A 27,975-nucleotide genomic window follows, 5' to 3' on the forward strand; every position below is an offset into this window, starting at 1 on the left:
AACCCTAATCCTCCGCAAAGCGTTGTACAAACCAAACAAACAGATTTTTAGTCGAATCTAAGTTGTTATTAGATCGTTGTTATAACACAAATATGTTTCAAACTAGCTGAATCACATAAAAGTGCAAACATTAAACAACGCCGGATGCCTTATTGTTGGAACTATCAAAACTTGCGACTGCCATTGCCTTCTAAACATTAATGAACGCCGCAAAACAAAGCAACATCAAAAATCGTTCAGGTTGTTTTATTAGGCGAAGTTACAGTCGTTTATATTGGGTGAAACAAGTAGAGACAAGGTTTTTAATCAGTTCAATGAAAAAGCAGGTTAAAAATCTTGCTAAGAAACGCATTGCACCCTGAAACATGCAAAATCGGTCAAAAAGTGGCGTTTCTCCGCATATCTCACGTGAAGGCAACGAACTTGATAAAAAAAACAAAAACGCTTTAACAAAAAAAATTATTTTTACTGATTTTAACTCAAAGCAGGCTGACGTGGAAAAATGCACATAACAAGGGATTGCTTGGCGCACTTAAAAAATAACTATATCGAAACAACGCTATGAACTTAGTTAGGACCATAACGTTGAAATAGACTACATGACACCAAGGATGAAATAAGACAAATAGCATAAAACTCTACATTAAAGTTTCTGCAATCGTGAAATAAATTCATTTAATTCTCGTTTGAAATACGCTTTTTGTTTCGTCGATTTTTTTTAATTGCCGCTTTAAAATTCATTTTCCGAAAAAATCCATTGAATTAAAGCTTTAAACAACATTTGTAGCTAAATTCATTAGGTTTCATTTTAAACATTCTTTTTTCCGTGGCAGTGGATAGAAAGGGTGAAGAGTTTTCAGATCAGTAAGTTCCGTACCTGGAGTAGCCCCCTCCTCCACCCCGTCCACCCCTGTTGCTGTAAGGGTCCCGGTGGGGGTCGCGATAACTGGGGGGCTGCAATGGAAATCGGGCTTAGTAAGATGGAAATTCACATTTCATAAAATAGATGGACCACGACCTGCGTGGGGATCCGTGTGAGTGCGGCGTTACTTTTTAGTTGTTTTTATACTTTGCGTATTTTTACAAGTTATATGTACCAATGAATATAGCTTTGTTTCTTAGTCCGTCGCAAGCTGTTCAAGGTTTAGAACGCCTGCTATATAAAGCGCTTAATACAACATTTTTGCCTTCCTGTTTTTTTGCTTACCTTAAACCTGTTTTGCGTCTTAAATGCGAACTTTTTTATTGCGTTCTTTTTTAAGTTTGGCTAACAATTTTTTTTTTGGTCGTACCATTTTTTTTGGAAACATTCAGTTAGAGCTAATACGATTTGTCCTCACAGAAAATCAGAAGACCATCGTGAAATGAATCATCATTATGTTTCCACGATCGCAAAACAGGCGCGGTTATGAGACTTTAAGATAAAAAAAACACACATATGCCACAACGCGGTTGATATAATATTATACAAGCCATAAACAACGTATAAGTAACACTCAATTTGAGTTCCGGTTCCAGTTTACCATTTGCAAACAACATGGACGCTGAAAATTTGACCGAGCCTTAAAATCAGTGGCTTACCCTGTGTGGGGCTGGCTGACGGTAGTTGGAGTACTGGCCCCCGCCACGTCGGTTGTCCTGGTGATAAGAGGGGCCCCCGTAAGACCCACCCCGCGGGGGTCCGTAACCGTAACCTGAAAGCAAAAATAGAGTAAATCCTTAGGATTATGATTTGGATTGTTTGTTTTTTTTGATATTATATTCCAAAACCGATACCCGATATTTTACATAAAAATTATCGCGATCTTACCGATAGTAAATGACGTAATTAATTGCTGACACTAGCTAAGAAATTTATACAATTTTTTCAGGTTATTTGGCGCAATATTGGCTTTAGCGTTAAGAAGTTTAGTTATACCCAGTTGTCTCTACAATTTTAAGTAGAAATCGGTGTGTTTGATCGAAAATCAAGGATAAAACTCATTAATTTGTTATTAGATCAGAACATAGCAGTATGGATACTACTACTTGTTATCGGGCACGGGCTCCGATCCTATGGTATCGATAAACGTATAGACGTGGCAAAGTACTAAAACATTTGATAGCATGGATCACAAATAAACAAAGAAAAAGTTTAATGTTTGTTTGAGAAAAAAAACTTGACACGAACCCACATTTTAACCTGTTTTACGTTTATGACGAATACATGGAAGGCGGGTGTCGAAAAAACACATGTGACAAGTTTGCACTGCGTAGAACGAGAAGACCTTCAAAACTATACACTTAATATTATTCAACAGGACAGAATAACGAGAGAGCACAATTATAATTTAGACCTAAGTCAGCCTCACACAGTTTACCTACCAGCTCCTTGCCTTCCGTGGTCCCTTTGATCATAGTGGTTGGATCTATGGTAGGGGTCGTTATAGCGCTGGGCCTGGTTGGACTGGGGGTTAGGAAGGTGGTGGCCCACGTGTCTGGAATAAGTTTACAGTAGGTTTCAGAGCTGCGTATTTGCAACCCGTGTGTTTGGAGCACGTAAGTTTCTTATGTAAGCGCTATCGTTAGTCGATGTCTCGAAAATAACTTTTAACATTTTGCAATTTTTATGCCAGAGAAATGCTTAACGAAACTTTGAATAAAATCCTAAAATCAATCAGGTATTCCGAATGGGGGCGAAATAAATTACACCATGTATCTAACAACCAGGCAATTGTACAATAAAATTCGGAATAGTGGCACAATTAGCCGTTATATTTTAAACATTTAAAAAAGAGAGAAATAGTTTTAAGATAAGTATGTTAAGTATGTCGGCGCAAAGTGGCCAGCTTTTTAACGCTGTTTTCGTATTATTTAAAATTTCAATATATATGTTCGAAGTACGCACATATATGAAGGTTGTAGCAACGTGGCATTCTAACGGTTTTATCGGTAACACGTAACTCAAGCTTTTCCTGCGAAAATCGAACAAAGTGCAGATCGAGCGATATAACTTATTTGGACCGATATCCGATATTTTACGTTTTTGCCGACCAATACCGGATACCGATAACGTTTTTACATACCTAAATTATGGTTAAAATTTGAATTAATTGAAAAAAATCCAAATATAATTACACTTCATCCATCTAAATTTATCAAACGTTTGTTTAGCATGTTAACTTGACATGATGCCAAACAAAATTAATTTTTTACAAAAAAATAAAAATACTTACTTTTTAGTATCAACTATATCATAACATTATTGAAGTCAAATGTCGGCCAAAATTTCCGATACGTAACTGTAGAAGAGAAATAAGGTAGCAACTGACAGCAGGTTACCTGTGCGCAGAGCGGTCCAGCTGCATTCTGTTCCTGTCCGGGTTGAATCCGACCCTGGGCCGCCATTGACCGCCGTTTCTTCGCTCGTTAAAGTCGCCTGGTTTTATGGTGGGTGGAGGAAACCTTAATGGAGAAACGCAATTGTGGAATCGCATCGATTTTATGCTTTTGCTAAATCGCTGCATTCTAGACAGTGGTTCTTTGCCTAGTTGTCATTAGACAACATTAAGGATTTTAACTACCTCTTTTTTAAATTATTTAGATACGAGTTATGACCTGCACAAGTGGGGAACTGTGCATATTTAGTTTTTATGAAACTCACTAAAATGACCTTAAAATTTTCACTACAAGAAAACATAAAAATGGTAACAATTGGACAAATTGGAATTCATTATTTTTAGCTACAAGGATATCATTTCATCTCAATGTCAAAGCTACGCCCCCAAAATCGTCAAATTACCGCTGTTATTTTATAAGATATTTTCTTCTTTCGAGATATGCTGTGTGATCGCGCTAAAGGGTAAAATACACTCGGAAGTCTAGGGTTTGCCAAAATGCGGCCTGTTGCTGAACTTACTTTGCGCCCGGTAACAGCTTTGCCTTGAATATGTGGCCTTCAGGATAAGCAGGATCCTTGAACTTCATGCTCAACACTTTGTTGCTTTCAATAGGCTCCATGCAAGGCAGAGGTGCAGCTACATATCTGTAAACATAGGAAAGTTAAGTAAAGGCTATGTGGAAGAGGAGTAGGCTAAACTTACTCAATTTCTGTACTAGGTTTATATACATAGTACGAATATTAAGTTCACACAGAAGAAGTAGCAGTTTGAGAACGTTTCGAATAAATCCTACTATAATGGGCTAATAGCTGGAGGTTTTAGTTATACGTTGAACGACTATAGAAGCCCATATAGTAGGTAACATTTTGTAAACGTTTCGATAGATAAACATGTTGAAAATAGATAAAGAATTGTTCGAAACGTTAAGGATAAGAAATATGCTATACTTCTTTATGGGCTTTAATATAAATTCTACGTTTACTACTACCTCGAACCACGGTGTTCCCAAAGTACATTTGCTTTGATTGTATGACCTGTTCTATTTCATGATTTATATTTTGTTTCATAACAATTTGTTTTTTCGAAATTTATGTATGGTTAAACAAATTCTGCGACGAGTTTATTTGCTTGGAAACAATCAGTTAGAGCTAATAAGATTTGTCCTCACAGAAAATCAGAAGACCATCGTGAAACGAATCATCATTTTGTTTCCACTACTGCGAATATCCAATAAATTTATTATTTTGTATAATATTAGAAAAATAGAATGACGTGTTAAGTTAGACGAAAAACAATTTTGTAGGGCGGAAATTGGCAAACTGTAGGGCCCACAATTTTAGCGAGTTTGGTAGATACTCGCCCGACTGCCGAGTGCGAATTCCAATTCAATACCAACCAAGAGTTACTTAATCCTTATCGAAAAATAATTGCTCAAGCACCAACCGTTCTACTAACAAAATAAATCACAAAATATAAACTTACTCTTCATCGAGCGAACACAGTTCGTCGTTCCAAACTTTCCCGGCCATTCCCTTGGTAAGTTTAGGGTCAATGTCGGCAGCTTCTTCGTAGCTAGGAGGGGGTGAACCACCCTCGTAGAGACCCTTGAAAAGCGCGTGCAAGGGGTGCATGGGTCCCACGAAGAGGTAGTCGTTGCCGAGACTGTTTCTCGTTTCTGAGAAGTTAAAGTTTTTCATTTTTTAAGGATGTGCAAACTTGGCAGTGTATAAAAAAATTATAAGGTTTCATGCAACAAAAAGCGACGTAGTGAAGGTATTCTGCGTTGGTCTTAATTGCACAAAGTTAGATGTCATAAAATGGTTGAATAATTTTATTTGATTGAAGACTTGAAATTGCTGGTTTAGGCGAACTTGAAGCTACACAGTCCGGTACTTGAAATTCACATTTAATTAAATGTGTATTGGCATTTTGTAACTCAATAAATTTAGCAGGCTACACATCCAGTAAAATAATTTTTTTTTTATTGGTTGGCACGCCGTCTGCAAATTTCCGTCCTAGCGCGGTCATTTCTTGGGTTATCGTTAACCTGTCTTTTCTATACGTAAACATCAGAGATTGGAAACTTTAGATTTTGCGCGGGAGAGACAATTTTGCAGCTTGGCTGTAATAATTGTAATAACGTCTTTGGTTGTTTGCCGGTAAACGACTTTTTTAAACGGGATAAAGAGTCTTTATTACGAGCTTCGAACGTGACTTCGAACAACCTTATTATTTGTGTAGTGTTGAAGGTATTTGCGTCTTAGTGTTTAAGGAAATAACTGGCGCTAAGTAATATTTCGTTAGTATTGGTGCTTAACACAAGTTGTCCTACACAAATTAATTAAATTTCTCGCCGAAGCCACTCGCCAGTGGGGCGAGTGGATGTCAATCAGCACTCGCCCGGAGCGATTTGCACTCGCATTGGCGAGCGGGCGAGTGCTTAAGCCCAACCCTGTAGTGTAAACTATTTTTAACTCAGTCCCGTCTACTGTGAGGTCAAACGTTTGAATCACAAAGCTAAAAGGTTGTAGTTAGACCTGGAATTAATATCAACGCCCACAAAAGAGTGTATAGTTAGCATATGGTTAGCGTCTCGGTTAAATCTTAGTTTTCTTCTCACATGGTATTGGTATTCATTTTAAGTCCTAATAAACTCTTTTTAACTTACTCTCGTCTTCTGTGAGGTCTGGGTAGACTTTCTCCAGGGCGTTTATCATGCGCTCCTCGTCAACGAATGGAAGCAGGGCCACACCCTGCCACGCATATTTCTTTCCGTTCAAATCGATTTTAAAGTCCTCGGGATAGAAATCGATGATGTTGGAATCCTGGAAACATAGAAAAATAGTTACTAAGGTAATTCGTGTAAACTACTAAAAAGCGTCGAACAGTTTCAAGATTTATCAATGAAAATCGTTGATGTTTACCAACGAAAAATGTGCAGTCATCCTTCATGCCTTAACTACGATCAAACCAGGAAACTCCTGAAATACAATAAGGAATTTGGGGCTAACAGACGAGGGGACATGTTTGGAAACAATCAGTTAGAGCTAATACGATTTGTCCTCACAGAAATTCAGAAGATTCGTGAACTCATCACCTTGCTTCCAAAAGCTAGATTTTAATAAATTGGTCAAGTTATTTAACGTTATAGTTAACTTTAAAAAGGCTTTTAAAATTTTACCATATTACTGCATTTCTTTGAGATCATAAGTTTGCACAAAAATGAATACCATTTCAAAATTGGAATAGCTGTGAATATAGCTGGCCACAAAAATAAAGATAAAACATAATGCCTTAAGTCTACCGGTTAACATTGACACAACAAACTCACAGGGTCGGACATCAGATTTCTCCAGGTTTCCGGTAGAAACTGTCCACTGGCAGCTGGAAAAACGCACATGAGTTGTTCCAATGGATTCTTGGGTTTTGTGTCGGTGGGAAAAGTGTTGGGCACACTTTCGATGTCCATGAAGTCCGACGCGAACGGGGCGTAATGGAAAGGAAAGAACCACTTCCAGGAAGCACAACCTGGACAAAAAATTATTTTTTAAATATTTCAAAAAGAAACTTGGTTGTTACTCCCACGATATAGAGAAAGCAAGGCGAACATCTCAGATTCTAAAAATGTAGTTGCTCTAATATTACGAGTAAAAAAAGTATTGAAAGATGAACACACATATATGTAATCAACATCTAGCCCTTCTAAAGCTGATTTTGTCGAACGATTGCGGCTTACGCCAACACTAAAACAAGTATTTTTAAATATTTGGTTGGCACTTCAACATTAGTGAGTATATGATAATTATTTTTAAAGTTAATGTCGCCATTTGTCAACACACATTCTTGTTTAAAGCCGTCAAAAAAACTTTTTTGCCTTGTATTTAAATTTTGTTTTTGAAATTACGGTGGAACACTGCGTATACAGACAAAGCAAGTCGAAAAGTTTGGATCCTAAAGTGTTATCTACTCTGTTTTTTATTAACTACTTTTAAAATTATTATGATTAGACAAAATATACCAAAATTTTGTTTGGCAAACAACCTTAGTCAGTTTAATGCTATAATTTGTTAAATGCAGGGTCAAAAAAATTCTTATTCGAGGCACTCAAGTCCTCTTTACTGTGCACTGAAATATTTTCTATAATTACTGTATAACAATACCAAATTAAACCGGTTTATTTGTTTCCTATGTTTACCCACCTTGGTAATAATAGGATAGAACCCAGCACAGGCCTTCCACATACGACCTGACAACTTTACGTCGGAATTCGTAGTCCTGTAAAGCAAAACAAAAATTATTGTTAAATAAAATAGGATAATTGAATGGAAATTCTTTTGCAAAACACCTGGAAACATTCAGATAGAGCTAATACGATTTATCCTCACAGAAAATCAGAAGACCATCGTGAAATATATCATCATTTTGTTTCCAGGTGTTTATGTTAATAGCACAAAACATTTTTTCACAAAATTAGTGCGTTTTACATTCGGAGTTGTAAGTGAAGAGTACTATAAACATTTGCGCAAAGACATTGCTGATTAAAAGTGTAGAGATTTTATTATTCATTGATCCAACCTTTTTTTTAACAAAATATACTTTTTTTTTTAAATTAAAAAGCCTTCTTTGAAACTTGATCGATATGTGACAAAATTATTTTTTAAAGTTCAACTTTCGCACAAAAAAGTGCTTCTTTAGGTCAATGTACGAATAACAACGATTTATAATAAAGAGAATCTAATCTCCACATGAGAAAAGCTCGCCAACTTGAAATTAAAATTCATCTACAATGCAACTCGTTATTCAGTGTTTCAAACTTAGAAGCTGCGATATTTTTACTTACATTCATGGAAACGTCGAACTTGCTCCTGAAGTATCGTTCTTTCCATCCGTCTTCCCACAAACGAACCTCATCTGCCGGTTCGTCGTCATCTTCGTCATCATCAGGCTGTGGACAAAACCAATAAAAATTTTTTATCGTAAAGACCAGGGCTGCGGACTCGGGAGTCGGACTCGGACTCGAGACTTGATGGAGTCGGTTTGTTTTGTTGTAATCGGACTCGGGACTCGAGTGAGACTACCTTAAACTACCAGAGTCCCGAGTCCGACGTGCGCAGTACCAAATTTTCAAATTTTAATGGCCGCCAACTATAAATTGTAAATGTGTAAACCAAATGGTGGAATATTTATCAACTGTGTATTGTGGGTGGATCAGTTATATGACACCCTTATCAGTGAATTGCTTAATATCCACCTTATTTTAGTTACGTAAATGGGTTAAAAAAATACAGGCTGTAGTGTCGGATCCGGAGTCTAGACTCGACGAAATCGTGCCTTTAGCCGGCTCGGGTTAATAATTTTGGCAGACTCGGTTTATTTTAAACCGACCCCGCAACCCTAACTGGGTGTAAAATACATTTGCCATAATAGTGCTGTGAAAGAAATATTCATTGTCCGTAAAACTCAATTTAAAATAGATGAGTTACGTAAAGCATAACATCTCAATAAATTGCAATCAAGAATTTTGTCTATAAACAGCTCTTTTTAAGTTAGTATAAGGTTCCGAGGGACCGCTAGTATTTTTACATAATAACTGCTAACTCTCTACCGTAGTGCCGAAGCTTTATTTTGAGAGGTCGAGATCAGTTTCAGGCTCTAAAAGTATGCTTGAAGAACAATGGCAACATAGAAGTTCCATATTTTTGCTGATTTGTGGTGAGTTTTTTAAAGTGACGCCGGCATTCATTGCAAAAATGTATGGCATACTTTGAATACTGCAATTTGGAAACATTCAGTTAGAGCTAATACGAATTTGTCCGCACAGTAATTCGGAAGACCATCGTGAAATGAATCATCATTATGTTTCCAAAATGTAGATTTTTACAGAGGGCATATGTGTAATATAAGCGATATATTGTTGATTGCTTTTAAATGTAGAAATATAATTTTTAAATACAATAAAAGAGAAGGCTACCTTCTTTCTTTTAGCCGAGGGTGAAGGTGATGACGTGGTCGCGGCAGACTCGGGTGTTCGAAGCATCGACCTCAAGGAAGCGGCTGCATTCTAAGATGAAAACAAATTAATAAATTCTACTAAATAAATACTACACGATTTTCTTCGTTTTTAATTTTTTTACAAGATACTTTCTTTTTTGCGAGTTTACGGCAAACAACACAGCTACCCCGCAATAAAATACTTTCCCAAGCAACCTTTTCGGGGGTTGAACTGCAAAAATATCGCACTTACCAAATTCTTGAGGTCCCTCGATCGCATTTCAATCGCAGCATCCTTGACGTTGGAAAGTGATTTCGGGGATTCGAATGCAGATCCGAGTGGAGTAGGGGCAAACTGGCCCCCCGGAATGTAAGATGGTCCGTTATCACGTTTCGTCCTTTGCTTTTTTGCTTTCTGTATAATTCAATTACTTTAGTTTTACTAGGGCTAACATATTATGTCCTATTCATGATTTGCCATTTTGTAAAGAAAAATGAACGGCCATACATTTTTTGTGTCTTTTTTTGCTGTTACTTCAGTTGAATATGTATTCTTCTGTACATGTAAAACACTATCTACATTGCACTTACCCTCTTTGGGGTAAATTGTCCCCCTTTCATGCGACAAAGAACGTATAACTTATAGTACCTTCAAAAACACTTATTTAACTTAAATAATAACTAAAATAACAATATAGCAGGTTTCACGCAGTAAAAGTGTTTATATCTTTTCATGTATTTAAATGTTTTACTTTGGTAAATATTTAACAGAAAAAATGACTCGACAATTTTAAACCTGGAGTAAATATTATGATAATTTGTTGATAAAACCAAATATAAATAAAATGGTAATGAAACACAGTGTTTTGACTACCTCTCTTTTTCTGTAGTTGACGTCGCTCTCTCGCCTTTTCCTAAAGATGGAGTCCTCAAGGTGACCGATTCCCTGCATGATCTTCTCCACTCTACTGAGGTTTACCTGGCCGTCTGTTGTCAGAAAACCCTATATCAAAAAGATGTCATTGAGAAGACTTTTTTTAATATTTTTTGCCGTGTTTGAGTAGTAAATCTCTTGGTACAAAAATTGCAATTAATAAGTAATATGGTGTAGGGTTGTTTTACGGTTTTAATTTCATTAAAAATAATTAAATACAAATCTTTATTACAATTTTTTTAACTTTATAACAATTTTCAATGGTCTTTATAACTACATCCACTGGATCTTAGACAACCTGCTTCGTAATAGTTTTTTATTTTTAAAATAAACAGGACTATTTCAAACAAATTACCCCAGTTTGGTGAACGATGTCTTTGTAGATTCTCACGAGCTTGTCAATCGCTCCCTCCCTGATCTCTAGCGACGGAAGGTGGGGCAGGAAATCGTTGCCGACGAAGAAGCACATCATCACCCAGTCGTCAATCACGTTCTCAAAGTCGTACTTGAATGGCAGACCTGGCATCTGCATCTCGCGCTCCAGATACTGGCAAGCAAAAAATAATGTTAAAATAAGCATACCATTTCGAACAAACTTTAAGATTTAATTTGGAAAATACAAAAAAAAACACAGGTTCAGTTAAATAGCATTATCTCCCAGAAAATAAAGGGTGATCATTTCACAAACCCTAAAGACCACTTTTGGAACCCTTAAATAAATTGTTATTTAAACAAAAAAAATTCCTTTAGACGAAAAGTTTTGTCTTATTCCTTTAGTTATATTCCCAAAAGTTTTTCTACTACCACACATATTTCTTTACCTCTCTGATGATGCATATCCTGATAAAGATGTAGTTGGTGCCCGACCCTGGGGGCTGAGATTGGATCTCCCCATGTTCACCCTCCTGGGTACGCGGCAAGCCACAGCAGTCCTCCATATCGTGGCCATACTGCGAGCAGATACCGCAGGGTCGTGGTTGGTTGGGTTTGAACTCTTCGCGGATAATAGTGAAGTTGGGTTCGTGAGTGGCTAGACCTGAACAACAACAGAAAGGAATTAAATGATTGTTGTTTTTTTTAAAGTTTAAACCACTTGAATTGATGCAAAATACTAAATCAACTAAACTTAGATATTCATACTTTAGAAAGTTATTTAAATACAGCAAAGATTTAAACAAAATGTATTTTACAAATAAAAAAGTAACCCCCAGGTTGAAGATATCATTGTGTATTCAATAACTACCAAAAAAAATCGACTGGTTTTATTTTTATATTACAACAGCAGAAACATTGAAAATAACTACTTTCATTTTATTACTTCAGCAGTTTATCGATAGGACTAAACTTCTCTTCAGACTTATAAGAGAAGGCAAAAGAATAAAGTTAAAAAACAATCAAGTTTAGTTAAAGTGCACTGGTACAAATATGTTCCATAGTAATGTGAATAAAAAAAAACATTACCAAGCATAATGAGATCGGCATCAGCCCCACATATGCAGTGGTGCGTGTTGGGGTCGTGGTCAGGTTGACCTCGTTGACGACGGATGAAATCCATGATCTTGTGTTCCCCTTCGCCAGGTACATTGGCATCAGACAAAATTACCTGAGAGCATTGGTAGTTAGGATAAAATTTTAGACAAATTAAATATATTTTTTTAAGTTTGGCATGAAATTTGTATGACTTTTTACTATTTAAGAATACTAAATTGGTCTAATCACTCTTTAGTGCCATAATTACAGAAAATTATTAGGAAAAAATAGTAGCAAAATCACAAACTCAAAAATATTACAATCTTTGTTGAATGCTCAGCACCAAGGTGTAATTGCATATTGTGGTACAAAGCACCAAACTTAAATCAAAATGTTTACAGTATGTTTTAAACCAGTGCTCTTCAACAGTGTGCACGGTCTGCCTTAGGATGCACCAGTTCGAAAAGGTATACATGGCTGCATCACAAACATTTAATGAACCATTAATACTTCACATTCTTATTGATAAAACAGTCATTAAATAGTCTCTTTGCTATTTTCTCCAGTCTGTTTTATGACATGCAATAGTACTCGCAAGCAGTCTGCAGCCAAAAAACTCTCACCGACAGTGTGAAAAACTTTGACAGAACCACTTTAATTGACAGAATGATATAGATATGCATAATGATTTTTTCAAATCGCTTTTACATCAGTTTATCTTTTGAGTAAACAGGGCGCATGAGTTCGTTACAACAACTTTAAGGGTTCACCAAACAAAAAAAGGTTAAAGAGCACTGTTTTAAACATTGTATTCAAACCTCAATTTGCTGCCATCCAGGATCACTGTTCAACCTGTCCTTAATGTAGAAGCGAAGGCAATTTGCAAGCCGAAACATGAATCCTGTGCCCTGAAAATAATATACAAAACCCTGGATTAAACGCAACTGTCCTGCTTAATTTTAGCACAAAGAAACAGATCATTTTCTTTAATAATGTTATACCCGTCTTTAACTGTAAAACAAAAAGTACATGTCACACAAGTGGTACACCTGGCATTATAGTTGGTACAAAACAAGAAATCAAAAGTGTAATATCAATGCCTATAAATATAATCTCTTGGCCACAATGAACCAACAAAAAATGTATAGTCTTATTGATGCATCTAGAACTGAGCGTGAAGATTTTTAAATAAATTGTATAGGTTTAATATTGTTAAGCCAACTTGGGTAAAGGGTTTTGTCTTAAAGTGCGGTGGTTCATCTTTAAAATGAGAAACCACTAGGTTCAAATATAGTAGGCTACGAAAAAATGTTAAGTTGTACCGGTGTGATACAGTTGCTGTCAAACTTTTCCCTCTTTGGGTCTTCTGCTGGCAGCAAAGCACCACTGTTGAGTAGCTCCTGCTTGATTTTCTGTTTTAACTCTGTACTTTCACTGCAATAGAAGGAAAACAGCGTAGCAATAGCTATCATATAACTCTGCAAGAAATCGGGCTAATTACTTACACACCCTCTTTGGAAGCTCTGAATCTCCTTGACCGCTGCTGGTTCATTTTAGCTCGAGGGGCCTGACAAAAAACAGTATGTTTAATTACGCATACCTTTTTACATTTGAAAATTAAAGATTATTTAGCTGCAGTTAATATGCCAGTAGAAGCTTACTAAATGCAACATTCCATTAGTTATGTCCACAAAATAGTCCAACAAAAAATGCACAAAAGCTTAAATATATATATATATATATATATATATATATACGCCAATTATACAGGACTTACCACTCCATCTATGGCCATGTATAAAACCCGTCTGGGTCGAACAATTGCAAACAAGCGATCGATTGACTCAAAGATGGCAATCATAATCTCTTCTTCATTTTTTGGAGCAGGCCTACACAAAAATAAGCCTATCAAAGTAATTGCATTCAATTTTTTCTCAAAGATTTTTAATAGTGCCAAAATAGGAGAATTGATTTTGAGAAAATGCATAAAAAGATTTATGTGCTAAATTAACTCAATAAAGTACAAACACAGGTTCACAAATAAAATTTTGGCACATGCAACAGAATGCAGGGTGGAAAATGATTCATCCAGATTGGATGACTCTTTATGTGTGGGGTAGATGTGTCTACTGACAATTGCGGAGCTGTAACCAAGTTACTGATTGAATTTGAACGGCTGAAATAAAGTTACTCTTTAAAGTTTGTATTGCCTAATAACACGCAAATTATTACTATTTCTCCGCCCAAATTTGTGCAGCTCTAATATTGTTATTTGAAGAGTTTGAATGGCTGAAAATGAAATATTAGACTAAAAACCATTAAACCTATTACGACAGAAGTTATGCACGTTTGGGTGATTTTTTGCTGCTGACCGCATTTTAGATTAATTATACACGAAATGCGTGGCTATAATCGCAAGTGAGAAAACAGGCCTTACTTTCCAACCTGGACTATAGCAACACAAAAAATTATAACCAAACAAAATGATAAGTTGCATAACAATTATTCAAGTTGAGCCCTTATTTAGGTTAAGTGGTTTTAAATTCAGTTTAAATTTATAAACTGACCGGTCTTCAGGATGACTGCATGGATGAATAATACCATTCATGTCAAGATATAGATTGTCGAATTCTATGTCATTTGGATTGGGTTGAGAAGTGTCCAGCGGAATTTTCACACCGTTAATTTCTTTTTGCTAAACAGAAAAAAACAAATGACAACATTTACTGGCCTATGTATGACCAAATTCACATTTATTGCTGTTTTTAAACGGTTAAATTCGACTAGGTAAAGCAATCAATAAAAAGTATAAATACAATAGAAAAAATTGTCACTGCAGCCATGGTTTAGAATCCCACCAAAACGTTGAAACAACTATTATTCTTAAAGGAACAAATAATATTTGAGTTAGATTGTCGCTTAGTGATTCGGTGATGGTGGGTCAAAATAACATTGCTTAACCTACCCAACTAAACGCTACCCCGCACTCTTAACCAAAAAACGTTCGTTCGTTGTGCTAGCATTCTTTAGACAAGGGCCGAAAAATCCAACATAATATCATAACGTATATGCAATTACCAATGATTAAGATAACTTAAAAAGATTACGATAAAAGTTATTTTCATGATTCGTACCTTTTCTTCGTTGCAGTGAATAACGATGGACGCATACTTTCTGCTCAACCAACGGAAAAATGCTGGAACTCCCATTCTAGATAGCTGTGTTTTTGGCGTTAATTTACTTTACTTAACGTACATTATTTGTTAAAAGTGTATAAGACAAACAACATAGAGCGACTACAAAATATAAGTAAAAAGGTTTAAAAAGGAGGAAAACGAAAACAGTTCAGACTAAAAAGCAAAACTCACGCTCCATTTTTTACACTAAACACGAGAATTCAACAACCGCTTTTGGTAAGAATAAATCGACTACATTTTATGTCCAATATTATTTTTTTTTAAGTAGATTGTTGAAAAATATATCAAAAATAGGCCTTCATAAAATATTGACATTGTAATATTTACAATAACATATATTTCTATACCGCATATCTCTCTGTTATATTAACTTTATATAAATTAACTTTAGAAAACACCCAAACATTTTTACGTTATTCTGGAAACTCCTTATTTTACAAACGAAAAACCTTTATTCTCAATCATAAAAAATTGCGAATTCAAGATAAAAATATAATTAAAATATGGAATTAAAATTATTTGTTGAATATTCTAGTGATGGGAATTATGTTTAACATGTCTATAATCGAGCTACCAAGCGAAACAAAACAGGAAACATCGATGGTGACGTCACAATAGAAGCGTCCCACTCTGCTTGCTCATCAAAACAAACGGGAAAATTCTGGAAGTGCTACTTCGAAAGGTGTATAGTTGACGTGAAGTACCGTTAATAAAGTGTCGCGCGCGTTACTGTGTACCTATACTTTCGTCTTACAGACCGACGGCTTAAACAGTGGGCAGTTGTCCACTTTTTCTCGCTTCAAAGGTGTTGACAGCTGACGATGCAATTTCCCCTTTTTTGCTTTGTTAGATGCTAATACCAGTGCGAATTGAATATCCCGCAAAACTCTTTGTTTTGTCGGAAGAATAGGTTAATGTAATTTGCGAGCGTTGAACTTAAACTGACTAGAGAGGAGTTTTGATTTAGTGTAAGGTGACTTTATTTTAACCTCGCAAGGTGACTTTATTTTAACCAAAAGTTTATAGGTTTTTTAACGTTAAAATGGTGTATTTTGATGAAAGTATGAACATGTAATAAAATGTGTTATGGAAAAATATGGTGCTTCTGCTTGTATAATAATTTTTATAATAATCTGTTATATTTGATGCCAAAATGTTTTTTTTCATCTATGTGAAAATGTTAAAAGTTGTTTCTACTCCTCTTTTTTGCACAATATACATATAAAATTCGCAAACTTAATTTGATTTTAACCAGGAAAGAAAAATAAATGTGATTGATTTTACAAAATTGCATCTTCAGTTTTTTGCATTTTCCTTTATATTGTCAAGCGCTTCTTTTTGCATTACAGTTAACAAAACGACTCCACAAGCAGTGGATGCTAATAAAAAATAAAAATGTCTGAAAATTCAAAATCCAATGATGAAATAGCAAACCACACAGCGGGGCGGAAAAGAGATGGTTCTGCCACTACAAAGGTGTCAACAGATGAAACTCGCACAAAATCCCTTCCGGTTTTACTAAATGGTCATTTTGGCAACCCAAAGTACAGCACTTCTCCATCTTCTTCTCCTCCAAACAAGAAAACATTTGATGACCCAGTTTCCCTGAATATGAGGCTCGCCCATGAAATCGCTCTGAATGATGATTGTAGCAAAGCGAGCCTTAATAAACAGGGTGAGGAAAATTCAACCCTGACGGCTGTTAAAGCCCAGATGTTAAAGGCTTATTGGAATTGTCTGGGGGATGATCTAAAAGCAGATCAGCCGATTTACGATCGTGCATTCGTCACTATAAGTGACTTGAAGAACATACTTGTGGACCTCTTGCCTCACAACAGAGTGACATCAGTGCACAAAACCATTGCCAAACTGTTGGACATTGATTTTCTTAAACAACAGGCGCAGCACGGAGCATTGGATGTCAAGAAGCTGTCCGATTCCATAATTGACGTTATGGCGTCGATGTGCGCTCCAGCCAGAGATGAAAACATTGACGATTTGCGTAAAATCGAAGACACAGCAGAATTGCTAAAGGAAATCTTCAGTGTCCTGCATCTCATGAAACAGGATCAGGTTAATTTCATGATTGACTCCATTCGGCCAATAGTGCAAGATCACCAAGTGCAATATGAAAGAGAAAAGTTTGAAACTCTGCTTAAGACTATGCCCAATGGCCCAGTTGCCACCCAAAACTGGTTTAAAAATGCATTCGACAGAGTAAAAAGTGAGAACAATGCAGGTGGTACAGGCACAGACACTGGCCCATTTGCAGTTCTTGAAAGAGCATTTCTCCTTCTAATTGAGGAAGATTATCGCAACGAAAATTTTCCAGAAACAGTTAAGCTGGATAAAGAGCGTTTCGTGAAGTTGAGACAAGAATTCAATCGCCTGGTGCTTGTCGCATCCATGATACTAACCACAATCACATCTTTATCATCGCAACTTTCTTCACACAGCTCTTACATTTTCTCACTCAAGAAAACCCTCATGGTCATAACCGAAAACACCAAAGATGAGGATATTGAAGAACAAGGTCCAGCCTATGCAGAGCAAATATGGAAAGAGACCAATGATTACATCAAAAGTAATGAGTTGGTTTTTCTTCAAATTTTGCCAGAAAAACAGAAACTTCTTACAGAACAGATATCTTCTGTATGTCAGAGAAATGGTCCTATTAGAAAACTCTTGTCAACGAGAGTCAAAAAGTACATAACAATGGTTGCTGCTCTGATTTTTCAGGGCTCTAAGTCCACCAAAAATGTACTTGAGGATGCCGCTGTACCTAAAGCCATGCAAGTGATGGAAAATGAACTTGTCGAATTTGCAATTACCTATTCAAAACTAGTGATTCTTAACCAAAAAACATATGGACCATTTTATGTTAAACTGCTGACCGACGTATGTAAACTGGGCAATTTGCCTGAGTCACAGTAACTTTTCTGCCCTGTTTTATTTTTACATGTTTTACCGATGCTTTGAATCCTTTAGAGCAGATGTTTTGTTGCCACATTTTACTTTTGCCTTTTTCGTTGGCAAGTACTATTAGAAAGATGCTCTAATTTGTAAAAGCGCTATTTTCGCAAGAAGTGTTGGTACTACAGCTAAATGTGCATGGATTCATTGGTGGCGGTTTTGACTATGATTATTTGCTTTGTCCTGCTTATTTTTGGTTCTGTGAACTGAAAAATATAAAAGCGTGTTATATTTTCAAGCATTTGTTTTAAATAAGCATTATTTTCACTTACTGCAAAGTGTATTGCCTGCACTGAAAACACGCCTTGTTTTAATTTATCTTGTTTTCTGTCTTTTGTCAAGATTATTTTTGTACTCGGTTATCTATTTTTATAGAAGTATCGCTTGGCGCCACTCACCTGTGAAATAAAATCAAGTTTAACTCAAAGGAATGATCTAGCCAATGTTTTTAGTCTATGAAAGCAGCGTATTTGTCCGCTTATATTAGTGCTGTACTTAATTTAAGAAGTCAGTTACTTTCCTGGCATGTGTAACATTGTATACCTGCTTTATACAGGCAGTTTCTGTTTAGTTTGTAAACAAATTGCGAAAAGGAAAAAAAAAACTTAACCCCTTCCTTTTTCAAATATAGCGGTGGGCGTGTCAGCCGTAAGCTATGTATGTTTCGGTTTTCGATTATTGTCCCCCTATCGTGATAAGTGATTAGGAGGGGGGATGTCTCAATTGATATGGAAAAGGTAGCTTTGGAAAGGGAGACAAAGCTACGTTATTTTTGCATAATCGGATAGTAATACCAATATACCAGTGGTTATCAACCTATTTTCTTTCGTGGCCCACTTACGTCGCAAAAAAAATCTGGCCTAATAAATTTTTCTGAAAGAAAAAATTGTAAACTAGGTTTACGACACGACACAACGGAACATATTTTAAAACAGATGATTTATTTAACTGTGCATTAGTGAGATACTTCCGGCTGAACAATAAATTTACATTCAATTTTATTTCCTCCCGAAGCCATTATTCCTGTAAAATTAAATATAGTGACAGAAATGAAACCAAATCTAGCTTTTTCAAATTGGTCTGTGGCCCACCTTAAATGTTCTTATGGCCCACCAGTGAGCCATGGCCCACTTGTTGAGAACCGCTGCACTATACAAACAAGCAGAACTATGTATGTCCGATATGATTGGAGGCAATACCGTGCGTTAGTATCGTTACTCGTTGCTAGGGCAGGGTTGGGATTTTGTACTGTGCAAACGCTCCGGGCGTGTGCTGATCGCCACCAACTCGCCCGACTGGCGAGTGATTTCAGGGAGAAATTTAATCAGTTTGTGTAGGACAACTTGTGCACCACTACTAAGCGAAATATTACTCAGTGCCAGTGATTTCCTTAAACGCTAATCCGCAAATACATTCACTGCACAGACAGGAAGGTTAATCCAAGGTGACGTTCGAAGCAATTATCGTAATAAAGACTCTTTGTCCCGTGTTGGAAAATCGTTTACCGGCAAACAATCAAAGAGATCACTGCTGCAGTGGCAAACGCTTATGAGGTTTATTGTTCAACTTGAATGTTGTTAATTTTTAAATGCTACCCATGTTTGACTACTTAGGAAAAGTTTATAGGACTTAAATTGTTGTTAACGATAACCCAAGCAATGACCCCGCTAGGACGGAAATTTACTGACGGCATGCCAACATTTTTGGCGAGTGTTGTTTCGTCCGGGCGAGCTGCTGTCAAGTGTAAATTTTTGCTCAGGAACAACCCTGTTGGGTGTTTCGTGCCGATCCAATAATAAATTAAGGTGGGAATTCCAGCCACGATTTTTGCGAATGCGATTCAATGAAGCGATTTTCCCTAAAAGCTAAATTTATCAAAAATAGTAGGTTGATAACTGACGTCAATCGAGCTTCTAAAGCAAATTGTAACCTTAAAAACTGGAAAAAATAAGTTAACAGTCAATAGTTGCCTGAATGGCGTTGTTATGATGTCAGATCGTCATACTTTCCGTCCAATATTTCGGGTATCGTATTAGAAAAAAATGTGAAGTGTCGTAGATTCTTATGAAGAAGTATTATAACAGCATTTGAATGTAAATTTGTCTTTCATTTTAAAATTACGGCCACGTTTTAATAGGTCACGTCAGAATTATTGCGACACAAATTGAGAAACTCTTGATTAGACTTGTAGTGGACTAGCCGTTGGGGAAGACGCAGTATACATTCAATTCTTATCTGTGTTGTCAACGGCTGTGTAGAAGACATCAATTAATTTGTAAAATGGCTAGTATCATGTTTTGAAGATTAAAATTACTAGGCGGTAATTCCCCTATCTTCTTATTACACGTCATTCTATTAAAGCAAAAACATTTGCGTCGATTTGTCGTATCAGAGATCGAGTTTTGTATCTTGCGTGCTGGTAATTTAAAAAATTGATTAGATGGGAAAATAGCTGGGCACTTTAGCTAACATTTCAGATAACACCTCAGACCTTGAAAACTTAAAAATAAGCTGAATTTATTGAAAAGGAATTCACACTTTAATTAGCGAAGGTTGTCGTACTATCTGAAAAGATATAGCTATAGGTACAGTTGCAGATAAAAATACAAACACGTGTAAATTACAAAAGTGGTTATTTCATTTTGCAGGTTCGTCGTACAAATCTAATAAAATTAATCGTTTGACCTTCATCCTAACAGTATTGGTAAAAATGAAATACTTTTTCTGTGCCATATTTTTCTTTTGTTTGGCTAGTAACGTTCTTGGAAGAAAAAGAAATTCTAATCAAGTTATCGTTTTGACTGATGACAACTGGAAACAATGTTTGGAGGGCCAGTGGATGATAAAATTGTAAGTGTTAAGGTTAAGAATATCAAAGCCCATACAGAAGTAGGTATCATTTTGAACATTTCTAAACCTCAAAGCAAGATGTTTTCTAAAAGATGATTAAAAAAAAATTGATTATCCTTTATTCATTTTCAACAAGATATAATTTAAACAAGAACAAGATGTTCAAAATGAGTAAAGGGGTTTTCAAAACAATCAAAATAATACCACTTCTGTATGGGATTTGATATTCTTGCTACATCTTACTGCAACCTCCAACCTTTATGCTCAAATGTTTAATTTTACTTTGACAAAATTATTCTAATCAGGCTTTTTTACAAATATATGCTGTACAAGAAAAACTAAACATGTGGTATTGTCTAGTCCTAAACCAATCAAACATATGTGCATACCCATTTGTGTAAATTTTACAGTTATGCACCTTGGTGTCCAGCGTGTAAGGCAAATGAGGCGCCATATGCAGAGTTTGCAGAGTGGAGTGAAGATCTAGGAATCAATGTTGCAATGGTGGATATCACAAAAGAAGCTGGTATGTCTATGTTATGCTCACCATGTCTTAACAACGTGTAAATCCCATAAATATTTTTCAATTTTTTATCCCTTGTTTTTTCACTATATAACTTTTGGTTTTCAGGATTAAGCGGAAGGTTTATGGTTACTGCACTGCCAACTTTCTACTAGTAAGTTTTAAAAATAAAGTAAAAACAAGGATAGCAAAATGTTAAGTTAATCCAATGAAAGTATGTACCACTAATTTTAATCTGAAGTATAAGAGACAATCTTTCTATCAAGATATAAAAGTTTTTCAACTACTCTACTTCACTTTTAATATATATTCAAATATATATTGAGTATAGAAATTGCCATTTTATATATATATAATTTTTTTACGAATTTTATAAATTGGTTGTTCGATTGTCTAGTGGCAGAGGTGGTGAGTTCAGACGTTACAATGCAGATAGAAAGGCTGATTCAATGCATGAATATGTGGATAATCAACATTGGATGGATGCTGAACCTATCTGGTGGGTCCGTCACCCCAACTCTGTTTTGTAAGTTCTGCTGTATAATATATAAAAAAATATAAAATGCAGTTTGTAGCGTCTTTGCTTATTGACTTTTTGTGTTTTTTAATGATTACCAATCTAATGTTTATGCTCAATTATTTGGTTTCTTTAAATGTGAAGTTCTTCCCCCTTATCCTTGTTCTAATTTATTGTGCAGTTCAAATAAAATATGCCAGTAAATATTTGTTTACCTTACATATCAAATATTATACTATGCAAATATTTTTCAGAATGACCTTGATGTCATGGCTGTTTAAAGCATCTGTGCTTATGAAGGTAAAATACCTTGGAGTAATTTATTAGTTAGCTACATTTTTAAATTCTTATCACATTTGTCATACAAGGGTTTTGATTTCAGGGTATCCATGACAGTTTAACAGAAGAATACGGTCTTTCAACGTGGATGTCCTATGCATTGTTTGGAGCTGGAACTGTTGCAACAGGATTGTTGCTGGGCTTAGTAAGATTTTTCAATAATATTACTTCAATAAAAAAGTAGCAATCAAAGCTTCTGTATTACGTTCAGAGCTGTTTTAGGCTCAGATCCTAATGTTGGGGTGGTTTGTTTCACATAATATACTATAGAGCCAAAATGAGATTTAGTTAATGCTTTAGATTTTGCACAAGCACAGGAAATGACTCTGCCAGGCAATTGTTCATATAGTTCTTCTGTGGTAAAATTTAGAGTATGAATTGGCCTGGCATTTCTTTGTCTGTATTGTCATTTAACTGTTTTGCACAATAGCAAACTACATTTCAAAGTTTGATTTATGGTAAAGCAAACTATACAACATCTTGAAAAGGAAAACTAAACCCGAGTGCCCTAAAACAGTATATATTTAAGCAGTCCTGAAAGATATGCGAGTTACCATCTATCATTGTTGTCATGTCCAGTAAAAGATGAGGTGTTGTTATAAATAAAGTTTCCCCATTCCCAACCAGACCATTTTTTGTAACAAAATTACCAAGCACCTGTAATATATCATCTATGTGTCAAATTTAATCCCTTTTCGTTTTTTTATTTGTTAATCCTTTGTTTTACATTGAGTCATTGACTGTTAGGGAGTTCATTTGTTTGTGAAAATATTTTTTAGACTTGCTTTTGCTTACAGGTGTTGGTTTGTGTTGTTGATATTGTGGCACCAGCTCAGTCAACAAAACCTAAAAAGCCCCAAGGTATGTATACATATCTACTATGTGATACAAGCTGTGAAATTGGGGCTCAGAAATTATTGAATAGTTTGATAGTGGATGTTGTATTTTATAATTTCAGTAATAATCTTTTTTACCCAAATGACTTACTAAGTCATTCACAGCTACTCTAGGTTTAAATGTCCTAAAATTTAATACAATGTAATTACCTAACCTTTATGACTCTGATTCTTATATATGTAAGTATATTATACAAAAAACAGCTACGCTGGTATTATATTTCTTTAATGTTTTAAATACCTAATGAAGTCGTCTTCTTTGAATAGATCACCGAAACATTGTAGAAGAAATATAATCACCAGATGAGCTGCATTTTGTTTAATATAGCGTCTTGTAGCAACAGTTTATATAAAATAACACTTTTGATAAAAGGCCCTTTCCGAATGCCAGACAAACCGGTCAGTGGAGATGGTGAAGTAAGCGAAAAGGAACGCAAAGAGAAACGAGCTAGAGAAACAGAGGAAGAAAGTGCAGCATCCACTGATGACGAGGAGGAAAGAAAATCACAGGTGATTATCGTGATGGATTTTGTGTTGGAATTACCTTAATTCAGGGGAAACTGTTTTACCCTGGGCCCCTAATTTATTTTTTTGCATTGCGTGGACCACAGTAGGCAAGATATTTGTGCTAAATATTAGATAACCTTTTCCTTATAAACAAGTAAAGGGCTTCCAACAGCAGGGGGTTCTTACACTGGGGCCCATTGACCCCTAAGGGGTTTGCCTTGAAACAAAATTTTCAAGTCATTTTTTATCAAAATAAAATATAAAAATATATATTATTTGTTGGAAATAGAGGCAGCAGTGTATTAGAAAAAAATGCATTTTTAAATTTAATTTTCTTTTTATTATGTCAATTTTTATGGTTTAAACTCGAGTGTTAACTGTTAGATGCACTTTATTTGTTTACTCCTTCAGAAAGCTCTGTATTTTATGGAGCCTGTATGTAGACCCAAGTTGAATACTTCAACAGAAAATGTGACCAGCATACTTTAGTTTTCATTGTGGTTGAAGACCGCTGTAGGTTTAATCTAAATATATTTTCAGAGCTGTTTCCAACAATTAGCACCTTTCAAAAATAGTGCAATGTATGTTATTGCTGAACCTTGATGTGAATTGCACTGGTTGTTTTTGCAACAATGCTTTACATCTAACACCTACATTTTATGCCCTGCGTGAGAAGAAAGGGTTTTACGAAGTAGGATAAGAGTGTAAAGGTATTTTTGAAAGAACAGTGAAATTAGCGGTATCACAATAAGCTTTACGACGTCTAAACAAAGTCGACAGAGTCCAATGAACAACGTAACGGCCTTAATCTGTTCAGTAAATATAGTAAATATTAGGGTCCCTCTTTATGCAAGCCGGCTGCTAAAGCTAAAAAGCTTTTAATTATAACAAAACATTTGCATTTCTTATAGTAGTAATATTACTTTTATACGTGGCTCGTGGGACTTTCATATAACTATCGTATTTTTCTTATACGGAATAAAAGTTTGTCGTAAATAATTTGAAGAGAAATGCCAGACATGGCGAAAAACCCACAGATGTAGCAGGATATTCCGTAATTGAAAGCAGAACACTCGCTTCCTATGCTTCGAAACCTCGTGGTTTTTTATTATAATTTTCGCAGAAATATTCGCCAAAAGCTTTGCAGACTTTCACAAAACTTCCGCAGTTAAAGGCATATTCTAAAACAATATGGACGGATAACCTTTAAGAGACGATTTCTAGACGTAAAAAATTAAAAATGTAAATTGTTTCCCTTCTGCATAACTTGACTCCAGCATTTCACTTAGAATAAAGTTAAAGGCAAAAATATACTTCTTTTTTCTAACAGACCATTTTCATATTCTAAATCAGGGGTTCCCAGCCTGTGGTACGCGTACCACTAGTGGTACGCGAAGGTTTTTCAGGTGGTACGCGAGTAGCTTCCGTTTTTTTCACAAAACCCTGCATTCACAACTTTATATTTTGTTTACATAAAATAATTTTCCCCCGAAGCCCATTCTTATTGTTACGTAACTATTCCTGTTGTTTTGAAACAATGCGATCTTTAAAATACAGGCCATGTCAATTGACGACAAGGAGCATAGTTAGGCCTACCATATGTCCTCTTTTTTCATGAAAACTGAATGGTCCCTCGAGGACGCTCAAAAGTGTCCAAATGTCCTCTTTTTTGCATTTCGAGTTAGTTCCTTATACCTTTAACAAGACTTAGGCGATACGTTGTATTTATTTCCGAAAATTACTGTAGCCATGAAACATGCTAAATTGCTGGTTTAAAACAGGTTTTCCGACAAATTGCCCTAATGTTTTTCAACAAATTGCCCCGCAAAATTGTACTTTAGCGCCAATTCAACCTATTTTTTTCGCGCTTCGCGCGACCGACAACAGACTTGACTATTTTCAAGTTGTCTTAGTGATATTTAATTGAAAATGCCGAATTGCTTTTCATGGGGTTTACGAAAACATTAACCAATTTTGGGGGTGCAAGGCATAGGAAAATATACAAAAAGGTTAAGAAACACTGGTCTATTTTATAGCATACAGGTGGTGCTCAGCAGATGCTTTCATTTTTCTTTGTTATTCTCTAAATTTAGACAACCATAAAGCAAAATATGCTATAAATTATAATGCTGAAGAGGAAAACTTTGTTTACTGATGAGCTACGTAAGAACTATCCTTGTTCAGAAAAGGACGTATTAATTTCGAAGCTGAATGCTTTACTTGTGGATATGGCACGTTTTTCTCAAACGTAACAACTCTACTTTCGTTTTACTTGCAGGTAAAAAATGTCCTCGTTTTGGATGCTGAAAATAGGGTAGCCCTAATCATAGTTGCTTTGTAAAGCGTATTGTTTATGTCAAAATAATTGCTCTTGATAGATATCATCTACTGTTTTATAGCTTAAGCCACAAAAAGCGTTGAATAATGCTAGTTTTATGCTAAAAATAAATCAAATGTGATTCGAGCAAATTAGTTGTTCCGCAAGAAGTGGTACGCGTGGCAGTACAGAGCGTCCAAGTGGTACGAGATCGTAAAAAGGTTGGGAACCCCTGTTCTAAATGAACGTTGTCAGATATAAACGTAAGAGTCCTGATATAGCTCCTATACAAAAAAAACCTTAAAAGTCACCATCTTCGAATTTTGGGGCTTTTTTTATTAAACCTCCTCCAAAGATGTCTCTCTTCTTAAAAAGACCGCTTCCATCTCTTATACAAAACCAACCTTAAAACCACCACCTCCAATTATTTTTTTAAATTTTTTTATCTTTTTTATTAAACCTTCTCCAATTATGCCTCTCTTCATTCCACAGGACTCTACGCCCGCATCCCAGTCTTCCTCCCAAGCGTCTCAGGAGTGGGAGACCATCCACGACCTTGAGGTGGCCGACGCCGAGCAGGCCACCGGGGGCGCTGAAGTGCGTCAGCGCAAGAAAGTTGGCGCTGAGGAGGAGAAAGAGGAGCAAAAAGAGAAAGTGGGAGAAGAGCAAAAAGAGGAAGGCACCGAGAGCCCTAAGGACGAATAGGCTGTTTGCCGTTGTCGCCGTCCTTTGAGATTACGACTTTGTATCTATACCGCCCCCTGAAGCATGTGCGATATATTTGTATCTATAGGAGAACCTGTGAGGTTCCCCGACCGAACAAAACCGTTCAAACCATGTATCACATATTTTAAAAGGATTACAACTTTCAACTCGCTATATTACAAAACGCTTTAACATTTTTGACGTTCAAAATTTTGTCATTTAGCAAGCTTTTAAATATTAGAATGGGCAGAAATGTTTGAGAAGTGTCTTTCCCTTTGAGTGTGTCATTATCTGCCTTTCAAGACCTTAATAATATAACCAACCTAGTCCTAACTGGGTGTCTTTAATATAAAATCATATATTATACAGTAGAAATGTTTATGGTTAACCAGTATACGGCCCGAGACATACAAAAGCAAGTTATTTGAATTTTGAATTGTCCCCTCCGCCGTTGTCCGTTGCAACTGCTCGTCTTACACTCGTTGTTATTGCTTATATGTGTCCTTATGATCGTCACGTAAATTGTATGCCGTGTTTTAATACCACATTTTACCAACCAGAATTTAGAATTTTTGTCGCAACTTAAAAAAACTATCCAAACATATAAAAGTGACCCCTGAAAAAAATTTCTATTAACTTAGAAGTGGACCACGAAGTGGTGGCGTGCTACATGGGGACACCTACTTTCTTGAAATTAGAAAGTTGGTTGCCGCCGAAATAAAACGACCAGTTTTACGAGAACCAATTTTCTTATATTCCACTGACCACCCCAAGGATTATTCATAATATATAAATTGAAGGACGTCTTTACCCGTTCCATACTTTTTTACTTTAACACTAGTACTAAATACCGATGCATTAGATACACCACAAATCGTGATCTATGTACAGCACGTCCTGTCCGAGTTCTCTCGTGTATTCTTTCCGAAATGTTGCTTGCCAGACAAGAAACTGCTGTAAGTGCGTTAATTTGCTTGCGGTTGGGCAATTTCGGTGTCATGTACTAAAACCGTGACTTTCTTGTGTCTAACGTAAAGACCCACCTAATATACAAGTTTTTGTGTTACACTGTTCCGTTCGTTTCGTTCATTTTATTAATACAATAAAACTGGTTAACGCCTTGGTAGCAGTGGTGATAAATATATCATAAAAATCTTACATGTCGACGTTGTAATGCGTGTCTTGCAGTATTATCAACAAGGCAAGAAAAAACTTACCTAAACCTGTTAAACACACTGAAAGCCATTGCAGACTCACCGAATCTGTTGATCTATGATGCAAACAGAGCAGGCTAGAAAAAGAACTAGCCTGCAGTGAGGTTCGAACTCACGGCCTCCGGTCAAGCCGAGACCGTCGCTCTACCATTTTTTTTCGGT

At 36.0% G+C, this 27,975-nt stretch overlaps 3 protein-coding genes and 3 non-coding genes across 8 annotated transcripts; 2 read left to right on the plus strand and 4 right to left on the minus strand.

Annotated features, from left to right (window-relative positions):
• Positions 1-457: 457 nt before the first annotated feature.
• On the minus strand, positions 458-15,111 carry LOC146139529 (5'-3' exoribonuclease 2-like). Its single transcript, XM_083392917.1, has 22 exons — positions 14,910-15,111; positions 14,343-14,470; positions 13,553-13,664; positions 13,281-13,342; positions 13,098-13,209; positions 12,594-12,683; positions 11,767-11,908; positions 11,127-11,341; positions 10,661-10,852; positions 10,246-10,374; positions 9,625-9,786; positions 9,352-9,441; positions 8,221-8,325; positions 7,580-7,655; positions 6,712-6,908; positions 6,049-6,205; positions 4,863-5,055; positions 3,899-4,024; positions 3,322-3,444; positions 2,365-2,477; positions 1,582-1,694; positions 458-954 (listed from the first exon to the last, which is right to left on the minus strand). The coding sequence occupies exons 1-22, from the start codon at positions 14,982-14,984 to the stop codon at positions 862-864; spliced, it is 2,805 nt and encodes a 934-aa protein (XP_083249043.1). The 5' UTR covers positions 14,985-15,111; the 3' UTR covers positions 458-861.
• LOC146139530 (small nucleolar RNA SNORD35) lies at positions 1,302-1,381 on the minus strand. Its single transcript, XR_014501389.1, has one exon. It is a non-coding gene; the product is annotated as a small nucleolar RNA SNORD35 (small nucleolar RNA).
• On the minus strand, positions 4,510-4,589 carry LOC146139531 (small nucleolar RNA SNORD35). The gene has a single exon (XR_014501388.1). It is a non-coding gene; the product is annotated as a small nucleolar RNA SNORD35 (small nucleolar RNA).
• On the minus strand, positions 7,730-7,808 carry LOC146139532 (small nucleolar RNA Z102/R77). Its single transcript, XR_014501390.1, has one exon. It is a non-coding gene; the product is annotated as a small nucleolar RNA Z102/R77 (small nucleolar RNA).
• A 520-nt stretch (positions 15,112-15,631) lies between the features above and the next one.
• LOC146139533 (T-complex protein 11-like protein 1) lies at positions 15,632-18,372 on the plus strand. 2 transcript variants are annotated; one of them, XM_083391134.1, is made up of 2 exons: positions 15,632-16,577; positions 16,635-18,372. In XM_083391134.1, the coding sequence occupies exons 1-2, from the start codon at positions 16,368-16,370 to the stop codon at positions 17,904-17,906; spliced, it is 1,482 nt and encodes a 493-aa protein (XP_083247260.1). In that variant the 5' UTR covers positions 15,632-16,367; the 3' UTR covers positions 17,907-18,372. The 2 variants fall into 2 exon arrangements, with proteins under 2 accessions (XP_083247260.1, XP_083247259.1); XM_083391133.1 differs by having other exon boundaries at positions 15,632-18,372.
• Positions 18,373-20,597: 2,225 nt separating this feature from the next.
• Positions 20,598-27,713, plus strand: LOC146139534 (thioredoxin-related transmembrane protein 1-like). Of its 2 annotated transcripts, none has more exons than XM_083392918.1 (9): positions 20,598-20,795; positions 21,206-21,321; positions 21,427-21,472; positions 21,716-21,844; positions 22,090-22,135; positions 22,218-22,319; positions 22,972-23,035; positions 23,444-23,580; positions 26,387-27,713. In XM_083392918.1, the coding sequence occupies exons 1-9, from the start codon at positions 20,656-20,658 to the stop codon at positions 26,597-26,599; spliced, it is 993 nt and encodes a 330-aa protein (XP_083249044.1). In that variant the 5' UTR covers positions 20,598-20,655; the 3' UTR covers positions 26,600-27,713. The 2 variants fall into 2 exon arrangements, with proteins under 2 accessions (XP_083249044.1, XP_083249045.1); XM_083392919.1 differs by having other exon boundaries at positions 23,462-23,580.
• The last annotated feature ends 262 nt before the right edge of the window (positions 27,714-27,975 follow it).

The sequence above is a fragment of the Ascidiella aspersa genome, chromosome 6, assembly GCF_963924565.1.
Source record: "Ascidiella aspersa chromosome 6, kaAscAspe10.2, whole genome shotgun sequence".
Classification (NCBI taxonomy): domain Eukaryota; kingdom Metazoa; phylum Chordata; class Ascidiacea; order Phlebobranchia; family Ascidiidae; genus Ascidiella; species Ascidiella aspersa.